At 48.7% G+C, this 19448-nt stretch overlaps 5 protein-coding genes across 5 annotated transcripts; 2 read left to right on the top strand and 3 right to left on the bottom strand.

Annotated features, from left to right (window-relative positions):
- Nucleotides 1-277: 277 nt before the first annotated feature.
- FSUBG_6715 (glycoside hydrolase family 5) lies at nt 278-2668 on the bottom strand (the record flags this gene model as incomplete). Its single annotated transcript, XM_036684943.1, has 1 exon — nt 278-2668. The coding sequence occupies one exon, from the start codon at nt 2666-2668 to the stop codon at nt 278-280; it is 2391 nt and encodes a 796-aa protein (XP_036537752.1).
- Nucleotides 2669-3293: 625 nt separating this feature from the next.
- FSUBG_6714 (uncharacterized protein) lies at nt 3294-5708 on the bottom strand (the record flags this gene model as incomplete). Its single annotated transcript, XM_036684942.1, has 1 exon — nt 3294-5708. One exon carries the CDS (start codon nt 5706-5708, stop codon nt 3294-3296), a length of 2415 nt encoding a protein of 804 aa, XP_036537751.1.
- A 1267-nt stretch (nt 5709-6975) lies between these two features.
- FSUBG_6713 (tetracycline resistance) lies at nt 6976-8655 on the top strand (the record flags this gene model as incomplete). The annotated part of the gene is made up of 5 exons (XM_036684941.1): nt 6976-7266; nt 7321-7335; nt 7383-7784; nt 7841-8202; nt 8556-8655. The coding sequence occupies 5 exons, from the start codon at nt 6976-6978 to the stop codon at nt 8653-8655; spliced, it is 1170 nt and encodes a 389-aa protein (XP_036537750.1).
- A 1012-nt stretch (nt 8656-9667) lies between these two features.
- On the bottom strand, nt 9668-10738 carry FSUBG_6712 (quinate utilization oxidoreductase; the record flags this gene model as incomplete). The annotated part of the gene is made up of 1 exon (XM_036684940.1): nt 9668-10738. One exon carries the CDS (start codon nt 10736-10738, stop codon nt 9668-9670), a length of 1071 nt encoding a protein of 356 aa, XP_036537749.1.
- Nucleotides 10739-11837: 1099 nt separating this feature from the next.
- On the top strand, nt 11838-18696 carry FSUBG_6711 (DUF895 domain protein; the record flags this gene model as incomplete). The annotated part of the gene is made up of 10 exons (XM_036684939.1): nt 11838-13645; nt 14529-14823; nt 14877-16405; nt 16674-16779; nt 16982-17102; nt 17149-17377; nt 17428-17939; nt 17986-18065; nt 18118-18338; nt 18390-18696. The coding sequence occupies 10 exons, from the start codon at nt 11838-11840 to the stop codon at nt 18694-18696; spliced, it is 5208 nt and encodes a 1735-aa protein (XP_036537748.1).
- Nucleotides 18697-19448: the final 752 nt, after the last annotated feature.

The following is a 19448-nucleotide window of genomic DNA, read 5'->3' as shown; positions in this document are numbered from 1 at the left end:
CATAACAATTAGCATATAAGAATAATAACAGTCAAAGACAATGAACCTTTTGATATTGTGACTAATCTTTATGCCTTTCTCCTATCCTTCCTTGATTCTTGGTCTGTTTGCTTGATACACCTGCGGGATATGACGCTCATCGAACCAAGTTCAGAATGCATCATTCTTATCAATCCGTATTTTTCTTGTCTATGTGCAAAGACATATTGTCTAATCCATTATCAACTCTATTCCAATCTAAAACATTGTGGTTACAAGAAGATCTATGCTCTACCCTCTAAAGCACCCACGCGATCATAGGCCTCATGAAAAAAGCGATCAAAAGGACGATGACAACTGGCAGGTATGCAAACATCTTAGACCAGTCAACATCCTCTATCAAGTCCTCCACACCTGGAGAAACCAAGTTGAAAGGAAACTGAGGAGGGTACAACTCTCTTCGTCGTCGTCCCCTTTCAAGAAGATGCTGTGCCTCATTCTCAATAGCCACGATAATGCTGTGGTACCCAGCCAAATTGCTGCGCACGTATAGCGTCTGACGAGGCTTGTCATACGTCCATTCTACGTTTGTTCCGTGGACACGTAGTTTGTGTGCGTCGTAGTGATACCCCGGGATAAAAATCTCAGTGAGATGTGTCTTCTCATCGACAGGTTCTTTGGTCGCTGTGCTGGTCCACTCATATTCGAAGCGTAGTGATTTATGGTTCCAGTTGGACTTTTTGGGAATGCCGGCTGTTTTCACAGCATATGGTCTGATGACCACGTCGAGGATACGACCGCCTTTGTAGAGCTCGTCATGCTCGTGAAGGTGGTTCCGGTAGTCAGGTCGCACGGGGCCATTCTCGCTGACCTCGTCACCATTGATGACAGAGAAATCCTCATTGTTCCACCCATCGCCGTATGCAACTCTGTTATTTGGGTTGTAGTTCCACAGTGTGTAGTTCAGTTTGTTGTATTCCATTGCGCAGATCAAGCCGTTCATCAAGTGGCGTTGCGCGTCGTAGCACCCTGTTTGGAACGCTTCTGCCTTGTTGATATCGTACGAGAGGCCGATCTCACCAATGACCATGGGAACTTTGCCCAGGGATTTCTTTCCGTACTTGACGACGTTGCCAAGTTGCCTTATGTAGTTATGTCGAAGTCCCGCAACGCCAAAGTAGAGTGCGTTGAGGACAAACATGCCTCGTGTGAGACCTTGCACGTTGACGCTCATCCACGAATGAGTCTTGTTAAAGAGGACGTTGAGATCGTAGAAATGAGGCGCATACACAAAGTTGTTTGGGCGTGGAACCTTGATCACTTCCTTCTCGGCATACTTCTGCTGAAGCCATTTCTTGTTATCAGGATCCTGCGTTGGCCAAGGCGGGATGAATTCATTGGGGATCGGTTCAATGAAGCTAAACTGCTTCGCCTTCTTGCGCGACACACGCTCCGTAAACTTCTGCAGAAAAGGCGCATAGCAGTCATTGTACCACTCAATAGGCTTTCCCTCACGACCGGGTCGATGATCAACCTCAAAATAATCATCGTCGCGAATGCGAGCTGTTTTCTTCTTTTCGTCCCACTCCCAGACGCCATGGGCGCGCCACAGGCATTCGCCCATTCCCCGACCGTGGCCGATAGGTTGGTCATTGCGGGACAGCCATGCAGAGCGACCTTTGGGGTCAATACGAGACTTGTGGGATACACGAGTTGGCCATGGCCATGATTTGACGTAGTAATCGACATCTTGGGCATAGCCACTTCCAAGGGCGAGAGATTGTGCGAGGGATGGGCAGTGGCCGATGTGTAAGTCGGTGTCGTAGTTCCAGAAGTGGAAATGATGAAGGTTGACGAGGCCGCGATGGGGTTCGTTCATAGGTTCAAAGCCAATGCATGCTTCGAGATGACTGACTTCATCTGCGAGGCGACCGAAGGCTTCGACGCAGGCATCTTGAAGCAATTGTTGTGCTGATACTTCATCGCCAGCGTCCTTTTTGCGACGACATTTGAGGTTGGGAGCTAAAGCATCACCAGCCCAAAAGAGAGTAGCCATTGTCGACGCAGCGAGCTTCTGGTAACCTGAAGGCCACAAGAATGGACCACCCGGCTCTTTTGGATTTGGTGGTGCATTCGCGCGCTTCTTCTCATCTTGACTGTGGACATATGCAGCGCCTGTGTCGGTGAAGGCCTCGATATCGAGACCTACAACCTCAAACGTCCAGCCAGGCGCACCGCTTCCACCACTGTAGCGACTCCAAACGTCTTGGTGCGCACAAACAAAGCACTTGATACCGTACTCCGGCATGAGCTCGATCAATTGGCGCAGGTAGTCGATATACTCTGTATCCAGGTCCTCAGGGTCTGGACCAGCATGGCCAATTGACTCCCAGGTAACAAGCAATCTCACAAAAGGCACACCCCAAGCCTGTAGACGCCGAAAGTGCAGCGGCGCATCTTCCAATGGAAAAGGTCTCCCCACAAAAGTGACGATGCGATGGTTCTCATAGAAGCCATGATCCAGGTGAGACAGGCCGTTCGGCTCAGTGGGTAGTTTAGAAGCACCCGAGATATTGAGACCGCGGAGGGAGAGGACGCGGTTGTAGTTATCGATGAAGTACTCGTCCTTGATACGAATTGGACCGCCTAACGCAGCGTCCGAGAGGTCAGCTGCTGCGTGGATGGACATCTTGGGTGCGAGCGTGTGAAGCGGAGGACAAGGTTGGGACACGCAAGCTGAAGTGGCAGCTGGAGCTGGAGCTGGAGCTGGAGGTACAGTACACTACAGCTGAGCTCTAAAGTACTCCACTGAGATTGCTTGGCCTCCCTATTCTTAGCGGTGTGGCACCAGTATCACCGTAATTGACATGGATCATTACAGGTGCGCCAGAACAATGATCAATAGACACTGTAAATTGAGGAAATCAAGGTGGATTTGTGTGCTGTGTGATCTCTCCACGTTTTGATATTAAGATCACTATATACTTAGTTTTTGGCGTGGTGGGACATGTTGATTAAAAACATCATTGTGACCATGACCTCACTGAACGTGCTGGTAGATGGGCCTCATCAAAACATTGAAAGGGGAGTCGGACAACTTCTTCGGGCATCTCGGCGGAAGCTCATACAAGCTTTACATAAATGCAAACTCAATTGATAATGTAAATATGAAGGTCATATCTTCGTAAATTAAAAAGTTGTTTTGCGACACTAAATATCCAATGCTATGCGCTCATGTCCAAATGTGCTTTGCTTCAATGCCATACGCTAACAATGCACCAGCCTATATCAGAACCCATCCAAAAATGAAACACCTAATTTTCCTGTCTGTCCCTCCTGTTCACCATCGCATAACTCATTCTGCGCGCCGCCCTGTCTCCCCAATTCATCACCGAAAGACCCGGTGAGCGCCCTGTGGCCATAGCCTTTTCCTGACTCACGTCACCCTCAACGCCAAAAGAGTAAGTCCTCTCGCCAGTCCGATCAGACACAATTCCGAACCCAATCTTGCTACTCTTGACGTCAGCTTCCCTCTCCCACCGAAGTTTGTCAAGACTGGAAGCTCTTGTGGCTGCAAGAATGGCAGAGAAGCTCAGGCTTCGCATCATGGCATCCTCTTCCATGGCGTTCACGCCAGACGCCACCGCAAGAATGGTGATTCCCATGGATAACGCGTACACTGCCCATAATTGCGCATAATTATAGAAGAAGCAGTTTCTGTTCTGCCATCTGACGCAGGGGTAATCCAAGTCTGGACCACTATCGAATCGCCCTGAGTATTTCGACGGGTCAGCTGCCCAAGATACCGCTGACATTTGCGGATCGGACAGGAATGATACCAGGATTTCCTCATAGAACTTTTGCACCTCGAGAGGGAAGTTTGCAACTGGTAGGTAATTGAGACGATCAAGCAATCTCGTCTGGAGAATCTCGCTGTTGACATTGAAGTTGGGCATTGTAGTGGTACCATTCAAAATGGCCCGCAATTGACTTCCCACGGCATGGTAAGCGGCTGTCAAGCGATAATTCTTGGTGTCATTGGGGAACACATAGTTATCCTCGGGCGTCGCCACTGTCCGGTCCTTCAGCCTCTTGTCGGGGTCCTTCTTATCCGGTATGAAGGTCGTATCTATGACCTTTTTGAGGAACTTGCGCTCCTTGACATCGTGATACTGAACCCCGCCACTGTGGTTGAACTGAACCTTGTACTTGGTCTGGTAGTGCTCACAGCCGAAAATGGTGGGGGTGTAGGCTTTGAACCAGTCGCCTTCCTGAGGCTTGTCGGGTTGCGGCTTGGTTCTGTCCTCAACATCAGCGTAACCGAACCAAAGGATGGGCTCTGTCCGGAAGGCAGCAAAGTTCCTCGGGTAGGGCGGTTTCGCCTTGGGTCTTCCACCAGCTTCTGCGACCATCTGGGGGTTCTCGTAATCTCCTCGGTCCAGCATTGCATAGTATGTGAGGTTTCCCATGGGAGCGAGGACTGATGTGTCAAAGGGGCACTCTGCGTCACCTAGCTTCTTCACTTTGGCTTTCACTCCCGAGGCTAAATTCGTACATTTGTATCCTGGACCAACGAACTCAATGGTATAAGAGCAATTCCAACCCTTGCCGCAAATGTCCGCAGGCGCTTTCGGGCGCATAATGGCCTGCTGCGTGTATGCTGTTTTTAAAGCGATGGTGTCAAATTGACGACTCGATGCCGTGAAGTAGTCAAACTCCTCAGGCTTGTTCTTATCTGGTGTTTCACCCGCCGGGGCAGTGGAATTCCATAAGGAGACGGATGACTCAAAATAGCCATCAACTCTGACAGGGTTTCTCCAGTACACAGTTTCCTCGTGTGTGAAGTTGAGAGTACGAACATTTTGACAGCGTGTTATTTCTTCCTTCCGTTGCGGTACGACAGTAAGAGTGTAAGATGTAAAAATGACAATTAGAGGCGACGTCCAGATGAATATTGTGAGTGCCATTGCGAACTTGGCATTTACCCAAGCTTCCCAATTGAGAAGGGCTGTCAGATCCTCGGAGGCCGCGAAAAGGGAGTCAAGAGTGGAGAGCGTAAGCATCTTGCGACGGATCATCATCAAGACGCGCTGTCGGAAAGCGAGCACCACGGCATTGAGAAAGCAGGCCTTGGAAAGGAATGCTAACAGAGCGCCGTATCGAAACTTGCCCTGCTGGTCGGTGGCAAGTTGTCCATGCAGTCCCCGGTAGTAGAAATGGTGGCCCACGGCGAATGCGATCCCGGAGAAGACGAGGACGTACATACTCCATGATGGTTTCCATTCATGTATCCACCAGTTTATTAATCTGTTTCGAGGAGGGCCACTCGGAGGGACACCAGGAGGACCAGGCATACCAGGAGGACCTTGAGGCACATCGGGAGGACTGTTCTTCGGCAGCTCGCTAGCCATCAAGAGCGAAGCGTTGCTGTCCTCCCTGTAATTTTGAGGTCGACCAGTACCAGGCGTGTGAGGATATGCTGGCTCCCATATTCCCAGTGGCATGGAGGCGCCATAATAGGCCGTATCGGTCGTGGTCTGCCGTTGTAGATATGGTTGATAAGTTGCGCGCTGGGCAAAGGACGAGGTCGAGTAGTCGGGAGAGGTGTACGGCGAGGTATTCTTCACGGACCCGATAGGCTTCCTAGCGATAGAAGGACTCGTGGGCTCCCAGTTCGATCGCGCGTGTTGTGAAGAGGGATCGTGATCAGGGTAATCCCTCAGCTCCATGGTGACGGGAGTAGGAGCTAGAACTCAACTGCAGCTGGAGCTGTAGGTAAATTGAGTTATGCTTTGGAGAGGCCCTAGCGGCCCGGTCAGTTCCCCGCAGTGCCCTGAGCTTAAAAGTGGGAGGGAGGTCGGCCTTTGCTTGGCAACGAGTTGAGAGTTTTATTCGCAGGTGATCGATTAGTATAGTATCTGGGAGGAGGATGAGAAGAAGAAAAAAAGACCCTGAAGGGTTAAAAGAAGAGACCACGGCATTTCCCACCCATTCCCAGCCTTGTTGGATTCAGCACTAAACCCATCTCTGCAATGTCACCGTTCAGGGCTGAGCTCTTTTGTTCCGTCGGGGGGTGACATGGCTGGGTTCCTGGTAGGGCTGGTATTTCGTTGATTGGCTTCCTGGGAGAGCAGCTGAGGGAGAGCAAAAAGCCACAGAGTCCAATGGTCTCACGCCAACGTGGTCTGGACTTTGGAAGAAGCTTGCGCTTGCTGACTGCTACTAAGCCCCCCTGCCTCCGCCACTGCCACTGTGATTATAGAGAGAGCCTAGGGGAGGAAAGAAAACTCAGTACCTCAGTCTTGAATGACAAAAAGATTTAGGTGACTTTAGCCTAATCTTAGGATGATATTTACTAAGTTTATTTTGACACCCGATATGAAGGTCTGATGTTTTCTTGCCCCCAGGGGAGAGCCCCAGGCAAGAGGTGGTACATACCCAATTTACATTGGAGCCCACCTCAGATTACCACGCGTTGAACCCGCTCGTGGGTGTCTTGGCGAAGGCCGATGCCGATGCGATCCAACGCTGATCTGTTGCATATTGCCTGATGCTGTTTCTGCATGTGAGACGGGATAAAGGATTTTGCTATACGTTACGTATGTGCTCTGCTTACTGTTACTGTTACCGTTACCGTCACTTCTTGGGGTAGAGCACACGAAGCCATGATTCACAATCGTAAGAGGAATAAGCATAAGTTACCTAACTTAAAATGCTAGCCCCTAATTTGTTACCCGAAGCTCTTCCTCTACGGTCCGACGAACCGTCCAGCATCCTGTGAATCCATTCCTGATCTGGTTATACTGTCAACCCATCGTCAAATGCTGAACAATTATCCCGTATTCAAGATCCACATGATGTCGTCAACAACCAAGTTTAAAAGAAAGAAATAAATCTCATCATGTCGCTGAGAATCCTCCTCCTGTTTTCTCATTTCCTTTATAGGCGGCGTTTAAATTTAACCTAAACCTCCGTTCCTGTCAGCACATCTCCACTATGGCTGCCTCTTCTACAGCCACAATTGGCTCCTACGAGCTGACGTCTCGCGCAATCAACGAGCCCCCTGCCGCTGCGGTCCGTGAAGGATCCGGTATTTTTAACGAGACCCAGAGGCTAGGCTCTCGCTACGGTCAAGATTACTCAGACGGCGGTGTTGAGAGCGTGGCGGCACAGAATACTTCCGCCGAGGTTGCTGAGAGCTGGAAATATCCCCGCCAGAATGTTGTCAGGACCGGAGCGGCGTTTTGGAGTCTTTTGACCTCCGGGGCTAACGATGCTGCATACGGCGTATGATTCTGCGAAATCACCTGTTTGATACCATTTCTGACATTAAAATGACAGGCCTTGATCCCATACGTACGTAAACCGGCTCCTCCGAGGGCTGAGTTGCTAACAGTTCGCAGCTAGAAGAATATTACAACTTGAGCTACATCATAGTATCTCTTGTTTTCCTCTCACCCTTTGTCGGTTATATCTTAGCAGCAGTACTGAACAATACACTGCATCGACGTATTGGACAGCGAGGAATTGGCATCACTTGCGGAATTTGCCATATTTTCGCCTACATCATAATCGCCGTTCATCCTCCATACCCCGTCTTGGTCCTTGTGTACTGTCTCGCTGGTTTCGGAAACGGAATCAGTGATGCAGCGTGGAATGCCTGGATTGGCAATCTCGATAGGGCCAATGAGACTCTTGGCTTCCTTCATGCCTTTTACGGCGCTGGAGGAGTCATCAGTCCTCTCATTGCAACTAACATGATCGCAAAGGCTGACTTGCCTTGGTATACATTTTACTATGTGATGGTGAGTCGCACGTGCTGTATGCTTATGGAAAGTACACTATTGACCGTTATACTCAGATCGGGCTGGCCACTATCGAATTTATTGCTTGCACCTGGGCATTCTGGTCCAATGGCCCCGAAGTCTACCGTCAAACCATGGATGCCAGTAACGAGGACAACCAGGGCATGAAGGAAGCCTTGTTCAAGCTTCCTTTCGCTCGTATGACTTGGCTTTGTGCCGCATTCCTCCTCTGCTACGTTGGTGTTGAAGTTTCTGTCGTTGGCTGGATCGTCCAGTTTATGATTCGCGTGCGAAAGGCTGAGAACTATCCAGCAGGTATGACCTCCATGGGCTTCTGGTTAGGTCTCGCCGTTGGCCGTGCTATTCTGGGATTCGTGACTCCCCTACTTGATGTCAAAGTTGCAGTATCTGTTAAGATGTAAGAAGCAACTTAATTCATCTATCTATCTAGATCAGAAGGCTAGGGCTTATATAGCCTAGCTAGACTTCTAGAAGGTTCCTTAGGTTTGCTCTATAGGTAAACTGCATCTAAGGAAACATACAAACATAACTAACAAACATAGCAAATAGCAAATAGAGGAGGCAACAGGTCTATCCAACAGTATCTCTGTATCTGCCTGCCGCTATGGCATTGCAGCTAATCTTCTGGTTGGTTCCGAGCTTTTATGTCTCGGCCGTAACAGTAGCGCTCCAAGGATTCTTTCTTGGTCCATTGTTCCCTGCAGTCGTCGTTGCTACCACAAAGATGTTGCCTAAGCACTTGCATGTTAGTACAATTGGTTTCGCAGCTGCTTTCGGTGGCAGTGGTGCCGCGATTCTACCTTTTGCTGTGGGTGCTATTGCTCAGGCCAAGGGCGTCAAGACTCTTTAGCCAATTATTCTGGCTTTCTTGACTGCGTTGCTGGGTCTTTGGCTATGTCTCCCAAGAATCGGCAAGAAAAGGGATTAAGGCACTAAGGGTCAGAAACAATCAACTTTTGCATTGCTTTCATGTCATAGTCAGGTCAAGCATAGTTCAGATCCCTAACAAATTAGATTAGCTCCACGATAGAACGAGGCCTTATATAAAGTCGATTGTTTCTCCAGAAGAGCCAAACGATATGAACTCTCAAAAGACCATGATCCTCAGCTTGCCTTGACATCCTTCGATACCAGGAGGGACTCGACCTTTCGAAGCCATTCCCTAGATGTGACCAGCATCATGCTACAATGGCTACAGCCGAATCCCGAGCCGCAACTCAATGCTTTCATAGATTCTCATCAATCACAGGCTAGTGCGGTATATCCTGCGAGCCGTGCCGTCTGCTAGCCTCTCATGGACGAATCGCGGATATTCACCACTTTCTACGGAAAATAGATAGCAAATAGACTGGCATCCGACCTATAACGTAACGCTCAAGAATAACTTGGTTTAAGTTGCTTATTTTACGGAACAGTGGTCTGCGAATTTCGTACATCTGCAGGAAGAGCTGTCCTGGAGTCGACATGTCTATAGGCACCCGGTTCTGGCCGCAATGATACCCCCAGGATCTTGTATGTGGCCTGATGGTCTAGCGGTATGATTCTTGCTTCGGGAGTGACATCTCAGTTCTGGTTACAAAGAGCTATAGTTTGCGAGAGGTCCCGGGTTCAATCCCCGGTCAGGCCCTGTTTTTGCCAGTGGCTACTGGGTCTTCTTTTTGATGACTGAGAGAACATTCAGGAAACGGTATAAGATGGTTTCGTAACGCCCTGCTGGTGTACATGTTGAGAGACGATGTACAATGGATCTCGCCACTGGAAATGAAAACGTTGCCTCGATATGCTATTACTATTTTGATATACCCGATAATCCGTCTTTTTTGAATTCTAAGAAATCTTGAAGAGTATGAAGCACCGCCAAATTAGAGTCCAAAATCAGAAGTGTCAATATCCACTGTCTTATCCTCCTTTAATGCCTCTTTCACAGCCTGGCAGACAACAAGTGCAGCTAGGCCATCTCTTGGTGTGCAACTCGGAGTCGCATCACCACGAATAACCTTGATGAAGTGATCTAACTGTAACTCGAAAGGCACGCCATCTGGGACCGGGACGTTCTTATGAACAAGCTCTTGGTGCCATGACTTTTGGCCTTCAGCATAGGAAGATAGAGTCATATCTGGCACACTCAACGATGCGTCGGTGCCAAAGATACGATAAAAGTCCTTTCCAGCCTTAGGAATCAGAGGGTTCTCTCCAGTACCTGACTCAAAGTTATGCGGTGACGGAACATTGTCTGAGAACAGGAAGCTCCCGACAGCACCAGACTTGAACCGAAGTGTGAGAACTGCACCCTCTTCAGCCTCGAACCCACGTTGTGATATCGTCTTTTCTGCATGAACCCGTGTAATGGGACCAAAGAGATAGTGCAGCAGATCAATCTCATGGACAAGATTGATGAGAACAACACCGCCCGTATTCTCTCTTCGCCATTCCCGTGGAGGGTCAAAGTATTCCATTGGTTTATAAGTCGCCCAAATTCCATTCACTGCAATGACCTTTCCAAGAGAACCAGAACCAACAGTTTCTTTTGCAGTCATCATATAGGGATTGAATCGTCGATGATGTGCGACCAAAGCTTTGACGTCTAATTTATCAAGGTGATCAACCAGATCCTTTCCACTCTGAATATCTGTACAGAAAGGTTTTTCAATAAGAACATGAATACCAGCTGAGGATAACTCGCAGGCTAGAGGGACGTGCGTGTGATTGGGCGTGCAGATAATGGCTGCTTGAGGTTTATTGGACGATTGTAACATATCGGCCACAGATTTGAAGTAGGCAGCTCCAAGCTCTTGAGCTAGTTGTTCGCCATTTGGCATGAGGTCGACAATAGCTACCAGCTTTGCTTGTCTGTTCTTGATCACAGTCTGGGCGTGACGGGGCCCAATTAGGCCAACGCCGATGATGGCAAATGTGATGGGCTCAGAAGACATTTTGAATTGAAGTGAGCTGTACTCTCTGATGATCACAAATACCGTAGTCTTCTACGCAATTTATACCTCGATATCGGCTCTTGTGACTCATTATTATCGCCAAAATGTTTACCCCAGACCCTTTGATGTGACAAAGGCGGGGTATGGGGAATGCTAATTGAGGCCATTGGAGCGACGGATTTAATTAGTATCGCGTTAAACATTTTACCGTCCCAAAAATGATCTGACAAATTATCGCGTATACAGTAAGGCTAAGCCACTGCGGGGGAAAATGAGCTTTCATACGCTCAAGACTAACGGTCTCAAACAGAATGGTAGATTCGAGTGGGCATGCAACTCAGGTTTCGAATTGGATGTGTACTATGGAGAGATTAAAAGTCCAACCAATAAGCTAGAAGAAGACAATCACTGGACGGAATATTGTTCGACCGTTCACTCCGAATCGTAATTGGACTAGTTCTGGACACGTGATTGAAGGGAGGACCTGTCTCAAAACATCAACATCACATTGAGTAACCGACAATACAACCGAATTGAAGAGTCTCATACAAGTGTTACAATTTGAAGAAAAAAAATGCCTCATGATGAAACCTCCTCCCCTGATGTCATCGGAAGTGATAGTGGACAAGAAGGGCTGGATTCTTACCCTTTCCTACTGAAGAACAAACCAGCAGACGAGGTTGAAATTGAGTCAAAGAGAAGAGGAAAACTATCAGAAATATGAACTTCTTCGAAGAATTCTGGAGCGACATGAAGAAACCATACAGAAGCGATGGCTTAAGAAAAATAGAAAGCAACGGCTTGAGGTCCTTCTCACTGCATGGCCAGACATGCCACCGACCCATCGGCCTTTCTATGACACTTGGCGACAGGTAGACACGGACCCTGATTCTAAAGCCAAGCATCATAGTTCCATCTTGTGGCCCTATATCAACAAGGAGTCTCTTGGCAAGCCCACGCCGTTCCTCTTGCTTCTCAATTCTAGAGGTCGTCACCCGCCTCCCTTGTTCCTCGATAATGATGCACAATACGCCCACAATACGCCCACAAGGCAAGATTGACCGGTATGATGGTGGAAAGGCCGTACCCTACAGAACACATGAGTATACTCCTCCGGGGCGTTCCCGAAGACGATTATGGGATTGTGAGGAAATACCCAGAAGCTAAACCAGGAGTTTGGCTTCATTTGTCAAATAAAGACTATGACTGGCCTACGTCTACCATCTATGGCAAGGAGTGGCCGCTGTTGCAGTACTCTGCCGCCGCGGGCATGGTGATTCTAGAGATACAAGAGCGCTTGATGGACTTCCTTGTCAAGTGTTGCTATCGAATCCTACACGAAATCGAGCCACACAACTTATTTGGTGATGTGTATCCTGTTCAGGCCGAGCCCGAGCTTCCTTCGAATACGCAGACTGAAGGATTGCAGACCTCCCTTCTCGAGATTACCTTTGAAGCACCTTACCGTGTGCCGACGCGGCTCAAGTTTGCCAATCTTGAAAAGCTATTTGCGGCTAAGGCCGCCGCTGCAGAGGATCACATATGGGCAATGCGCGAGGATCCCAATTACTTTGCCGAACAAATCAGTGACATGTACGATCATGTGATACTGGTTGGCGAGACGAGAGAACATAAAAACAAATGGGGAGCAGCCATTGGTCAGGTTTTGGCTGATGCATACACAATGCTTGAGTTTTTCACTGAAGCTCATCGAATTACCAAACGCTTGTGTGAACTACAAGAGAGGTATGCGAGTGTCGTGTCCCCTATCAAGAAACTGCCCGATGAATACAATAACCAGATTCGACATTTCCTTTCTTTTGTCCTTACTCTAAGAGATAATATATTTCTGAGTAAGCTTTTGTTCTTGGTCAAGCGTTCCCCCCCTTTCCGAACCGCTTTTAACCTTTGGCGCTCTCGTGCCGAGAACAGGGATAGGCCTCTGACATATAACGAGCAATTCTTGCTCAAGTGGGTGGTTTCGCATCTATTTTATGCGAAAGGAATGTTTCATGACACACATGACGTGGTTGCTGATATCTTTGCAATGAATATGGTCATGAATGATCTGGAACTGCTGGCGGAAAGGGATAAGACAATTCGCGACTTGCTGTCACCAACTGCCCTTGCAATGATGGGTGACTTAGCTATAATCATCCAAACTTTACATGCGCTGGAGCGGTTCAGGCCATGGAGTCAAGGTTTCGCTGGTAAGCTCGGCGAGGAAGCTACGGATTGTTCGGTGAACATTATCAAAGCCAGGCTTGACATTTTGAGGCAAATTCACGAAGCTTTCGAAAGTAGTCCGGCACCCGATCTTCTCCCTTTTTTCGAAAATAATCTGGGGAAGTTTACATATCCGGAACACCGACGCAGGAATAAGGAGAACGTTGAGATGATGCGGCGAGCAGAGTCGAATCTAGATGCTTTCTGGGCCAGAGCAGACCAATATCTCTACGAGCGGACAAAGAGTATGAACGACAGCATCCTTATGGAACTCCTCAAAAGTCCCCGTGTTTTGCAGCGGACACCTGAATGGGTCGAGCCCACGAAAGAGAAGAAGAAAGTCCTCAACATTGAGCAACCTCTGTCGACGTTTTTCTTCGGTTTGTCCAATGACGAACGAGACACAAAGGCGTCAGGTCGTCTTTCCGTGAAACCAACCAAAGCGAAACTCAAGACAAGAGGAACCACGACCGAAGCAACTGAGGCCGATGAAGCTCCAACTGAAGCGATGGCCGAGGTCGTACTTGAGGATCTAAAGCCGGTATTCAAGGTCGACCGACGAGCACTCAGGACATTCCGCATTCTCTTTTACGATCCAGATGTCACTTCTACGCCAGGCGAAGTTCCATGGAACGACTTTTTGCATGCATTGACTTCAGTTGGGCTTGCTGCCGAGAAGCTGTACGGGTCTGTTTGGCAATTCTCGCCATATACTCTCGAAGCTGACGGAAGTATTCATTTTCATGAGCCTCACCCACATAATAAAGTACCCTTTTTCATTGCTAGACGCCATGGACGAAGACTTTACCGAACTTATGGGTGGACTGGGGAACAATTTGTACTCGATAAATAAGACCGCGGGGGCTGAATTACAAGATAGGATATGAGATAAGTGATCTCTTGAGCTTGAAGATGGATGAGATGCGATGATGTGTCTACTAAAGGAATGCAGTGACACAGCGGACTTCTCAAACACTTTTAAAGAACTATTAAATTCCACACTTATGAGTGACCCAAAGGAATGGCTTGGGGGGAGAAGAGCGAAGAGCCCAGGTCTCGCATTTTCGCGCACCTTTCAAATCTATAACAGCGAAGCCGGGCGACGGCCTACTTGAGTAAACCTTCCAACCTCGGATACTACTTCAAGTTCACTCCGCATATCGGAAGCGACGGTAATTAATTACTTTGGACTTGATTGGACCGAGTTTTCAGGGTCTCATGTTGAAGCGACAGGGCCACGATGGTGTGAGAGCGTGGGGCACAAGCGTGATTGAGACTAACAAAGACGCAATATGGTGAAAGAGGAACGGGAATTACGACAGCGAATAGCCTTGCAGAATGATTAGATTACGGTATGATGTAACAGAAGAGCAAGCTAACGTGCTCATGGGGAAGATGCGATAAGGATAGAAGAGTAGCTCAAGGTATTGAGTATCCCAGTCCTGTCGCCTGGAGAGCTTCATCGGTAATTGAACCTTCACCATCATTCCCGACCACAATACTCCCGTCAATTGATGATGGCTACCGCAGCAGTAATTAACGGCGCAATCAATGACTTCAATAGAAGAGAGTCAGAGTTATCGCACGTTGCTGTAGAGAGTGCGCCGGCAGAGAAGTCGACCCCAATTACCCAGACCAAGGACAGAGCACCAACAACCATACGAGATGGACCAGACGTGGACGAGACATCGCCTTATCACAACCCTCGCCTGAAACTGGTTGACAGATTCGTTGACGAGCCACGCCCGCTAAGAGTTGGGGTCATTGGTGCTGGCCTGGCCGGTATCACAGCAGGCATTCTACTACCAGCCAAGGTCCCTGGCATCAAGCTTACCATTTACGAGAAGAACGCCGATGTGGTACGTGAAATCAGCAGGTTTCTTGATGATTGATATAACTAAAGTATTCGTAGGCCGGAACATGGTTTGAGAACGTTTACCCCGGTGTAAGATGCGATATTGCATCGCACGTCTACCAAAGTACATTCGCGCCCAAGACAGACTGGTCGGACAAGTATGCACCCGGCCACGAGATCCGCGAATATTGGCAATCGGTCGCGCGAAAGTTTGACGTCTACAAATATGTCAAGCTCAATACCAGAGTCGAGGGGACAACCTGGGATGATGAAGAGGGCGTATGGATCACAAAGCTACGGAACGTGAAGACGGGCGAAGAGACGGTCGAGAAGAACGAGTTCATCTTGACCAGTATCGGACGATTCAATGATTGGAAATTGCCCGATTATCCTGGAATATCGGAGTATAAAGGACATCTTCGGCATGCCTCCAATTGGAGCACGGATTTTGATCCCAAGGACAAGACGGTCGCTGTTATTGGCAACGGAGCGAGCGGTATCCAGGTTACAGCAAACCTCCAACCAATTGTCAAGCGACTTGATCATTATGCTCGTAACAAGACATGGATTGCTGCATCCTGGGCTGGTGAAGAGCGAAAGATTGAGGCCCAGCCATATACAGAAGAAGAGAAGAAGAAATGGGCAGAGGACCCCGACGAATACTTGGCCTTCCGAAAGGATCTCGAGAGTTTATACTGGACCAGATTTGACTCGTTCTTCCGTAACAGCGAGTCTAACCAGAAGCTCCGTGAAGCTTTCATTGACATCATGGAAAAGCGCCTTGTGAAGAAGCCAGAACTTCTCGAGCATATCGTCCCAGACTTTTCGCCGAATTGCCGACGTCTGACACCGGGGCCAGGCTACCTTGAGGCGATTACTGAAGACAACGTGGAATATATCCGTACACGAATTAAACGCTTCACGGAGACGGGTATCGAGACTGAAGATGGCAAGCGGAGAGATGTCGATGCTGTGATTTGCGCGACCGGCGCCAACGTCGACATGGTTCCAGCATTTCCCATTCGCGCTCATGGACAAGAGCTCAGTAACCTATGGAAAGCTGATGGAACATACGGATATCCTTACACATACTTTGGACTTGGAACACCTGGCTTCCCCAACCTTCTCTTCGTCCATGGACCGCAAGCAACGGGGCCATCGGGAACAGTCCCTCACAGCGTCGAGACGCAATTGACTTACTTCGCCAAGGTCCTCCGCAAGGTTTCGCGACAGGGCATCAAGTCTCTGAGCCCGTCTAAACAAGCAGCGGACGACTTTGTGGAGTACTCAGACGCTTTCTTCGCTAAGACAGTTCTTACAGACAAATGTAGTTCGTGGTACAATGGAGGGAGACCTGGTGCTAGAATTCACGGGCTCTGGCCAGGAAGCGCAGGCCATATTACATTTGTGCGACAGGAGCCTAGATGGGAAGATTGGGAGTACAAGTACATAGGCGATTCTAAGAACCGCTTCGCGCATTACTTGGGCAATGGATGGACCAAGAGAGAGACGGACATAGAGGCTGACCAAACACCGTATCTTCAGAGGCCGGATAAGATCGATTTGCGGGATATTCACGAGAAGTGGTGGAGCATTCCATAGACAGTTAGTCTAGTAGATTTGACAATAAAGTGAAGATGAGCTTTGGGGCAAGATCTCGTCATGACATGGTCCCACGCACGTAATCGCGCGACTCGCCCGCACCTCCACGTGGAGAGCCCGTCTAATCTATCACGACTGCACTAAGGCATCGGAGCCGCTAAACATCCTTGCATTAGCTTCGTTAATGGGACCATCTTTCTCGGGGAGTTGACCTCAGATCCTGCCTCCACGTACGCAGACTGATACTTGGAGCGTAACCGAGGACAGGTCAAAGAGAGACTGTGCTAGCGAGGAGAACATTTCGAGTCTCGAACCGGATACACACCGAGACTCTGGTGAACGCAATGCCGCCACAGATGTACGTTTTGCGCTAGAAGAGTTGACGCCCAAAGGGCTGGGACTTCGGCAGTTGAGCTGTAGGTGCGGTCAAGGGTTGGATTGCGTGCTGGTGCTATCGTGTTGGGCGGTGGTTTCATGATGGGAAGGGAAATATAAATGTTGATCTTGTACCTACTTCTACAGAACATTTCACAGCCGTGTCTCGCTAAAGATTCTGACAGCTTCTCTTCTGTCTCAACTTTCTTCAGTTCAAACAGGATCATTTAGACAAGATGACGGTGGTGGAAAACCGACATGCGGACAGTGAGGTTGCTGCTCCTCCCAAGGACCAGCTTCTTCCTGGTAAGAATCACTCCCAGTATGCACGTATTTCACTAACACTGCTCAGTCAAGTGGTATCGCTCCACATTCTTCAACATCACGGTTCTTGGCTTGTGTAACTTGTCTGCCCCGGGTATCTGGGTAGCCATGAACTCGCTTGGTGCCGGTGGTGCAGCCTCGCCAAAGCTCATCAACGCTGCCAATGCCTTGACATTCTGTCTCATGGTGGTGTCTTGTTACTTTTCAAGTACCATGGTTCGATATATTGGCATCAAGGGTGCTCTAATTTTTGGAACGTAAGTGTACTCACGCGGACGTACTCTTGAACACTGCTAATGCGAGTTAGTCTTGGATATGCGCCTTATGCAGCAGGCCTTTACACAAATAACCGCTTCGGAACAGAATGGCTCGTCCTCGTTGGCGCTGCTCTCTGTGGTATCTCAGCTGGTGTCTTTTGGATGGCCGAAGCTGCTATCGCCATCGCATATCCTGAGCCTTGGAACCGTGGTAAAGCTCTAGGTTACTGGCTCACCTACCGTCTCTCGGGTCAGATCCTCGGTGGTGCCATCAACCTCGGCCTCAATGCCGATCGCAACGAGGCTGGAAAGGTCTCTTACACTGTTTACCTCATCTTCATTGCTCTCCAAGCTGTTGGTCCCTTCGTTGCTCTGCTGCTCAGCAAGCCGCATCAGGTTCAGAGGAAAGATGGTGTCACGGTCAAGTTGGAGATCGATAAGCTTCCTAGCTTCGAGCTGAAGGAGACTGCCAGACTATTCTTTACCAAGAAGTTCCTTCTGGTCGTTCTATTCATTGGACAGGCTGTCTTTGCGGAATCCGTCTTCTTCACTTATCTTGCCTGTAAGACTCCCTGGTCTAGCTTCACGAATGATACTAACTGATGCAGTGTGGTTTTCTGTTCGATCCCGTGCTCTTGGATCTTTCTTGGGAGGTATCGTTGCCGTTACCGCTGGTAATATTCTAGGTGTAAGTCTTGCAACCGCCCATTATGCATCTATCGCTGACAACATCTTGATAGGCTTGGCTCGACCGTACAAAGGTTTCTCTCCGTTTCCGCACCCGATCTTCTTTCGCCTTCCTTGCTACTCTCCAAGGTGCCTGTTGGATCTGGGCCACAGTCTTGGTTACTCGATTCCGTGAGACAAGGCCAACTTACGATTGGGTTGATTCGGGATTCGGCCATTCCTTCGCCATCTTCTTGTTCCTTACATTGTCATTCCAGCTTAACTACCTCTTCCTGTGAGTAACCATGAACGCATGTTACACGTCCATGATCTAATGATTCTCTAGCTACTTCGTTATCCATCATCTTGCCAACACTCAAGACGAAATCATTCGTTTCTCTGCCCTTCTCCGAGGCACGGAGTCCGCCTGGCAAGCTCTCAGCTACGGCATTACCTCCTTGCCTCTGTTCGCCGAGGTTGGTGGAGTTTACTTCAACTTCGCACTTTGGGGTCTTTCTATCTTCCCCGCGTGGTTGGTTCTCAAGGACTTCGGTTCTCATGCTGCTCCTTCTCTTGAGAGCCCCATCCAGGAAGTTGATAGTCAGAACTATGGGTCCAACTCCGGCGAGGATAGTGATGTCAAGAAGCATTAGACAATGATAGACTTATTTATGGACTCTGAGGTGGTATCAAAATGGTTTGAGAGAAGATGGCTCGAGAAGTTAGTGAATTTAGAGATTCTTTAGATATCAAATCTAGAATATTTACACGAGAATTATTGAAACTGTGCACCTTTAGTATACCTGTTGATAAACGACAAAAAAGCAGACGGTGTCAACCCTTGAACCAGTCTTTCCCTCCCTGTACATACACCGAGAGCCCGATGATTACTCCTTCTAGAAGAACTGATGTCTCAGAATATTACAGATTATGCGCCTCTACGAGCTTCAATGCGTGTAGCCCACGTGGGCGTGATAAGCCATTCCCGACAACTCGGCACTCTGACATGAAACTTCCGCGCTACAAACACCCAAGAAACAACCCTGATAGAAATTCCCAATCTTTTGCCCATTTGTGGAAGTTCCCCGAGTTTATCGTATGGAAATTGAGGGGTTGATCGGCACTTCATATGAGCAAGACTCAGTGATGATTGCGCCATCGGTTAGCCCACCAAAACGGCTCTGCACGCCAAGGTCTCATATCTATAGCCTAAGGATACCCTGTCGAGAGCTATCACTTGCATATTCAGTCATGGGCTTAGGAATCACGCAATATTCGTCTAGAAGTCCTGTATCGGCACCGATATCCGGAGCGTCTTAAAAGAAGAATAAGCTGGGAACCAGTACATCACCACCTAAACAACGAAGTGAGGCATATCCAATCAGATCAGTTTCATTTTTTACAG

The sequence above is a fragment of the Fusarium subglutinans genome (assembly GCF_013396075.1).
Source record: "Fusarium subglutinans strain NRRL 66333 chromosome Unknown NRRL66333_c0000074, whole genome shotgun sequence".
Classification (NCBI taxonomy): Eukaryota; Fungi; Ascomycota; class Sordariomycetes; order Hypocreales; family Nectriaceae; genus Fusarium; species Fusarium subglutinans.
This window is presented reverse-complemented; position numbering and strand designations above follow the sequence as displayed.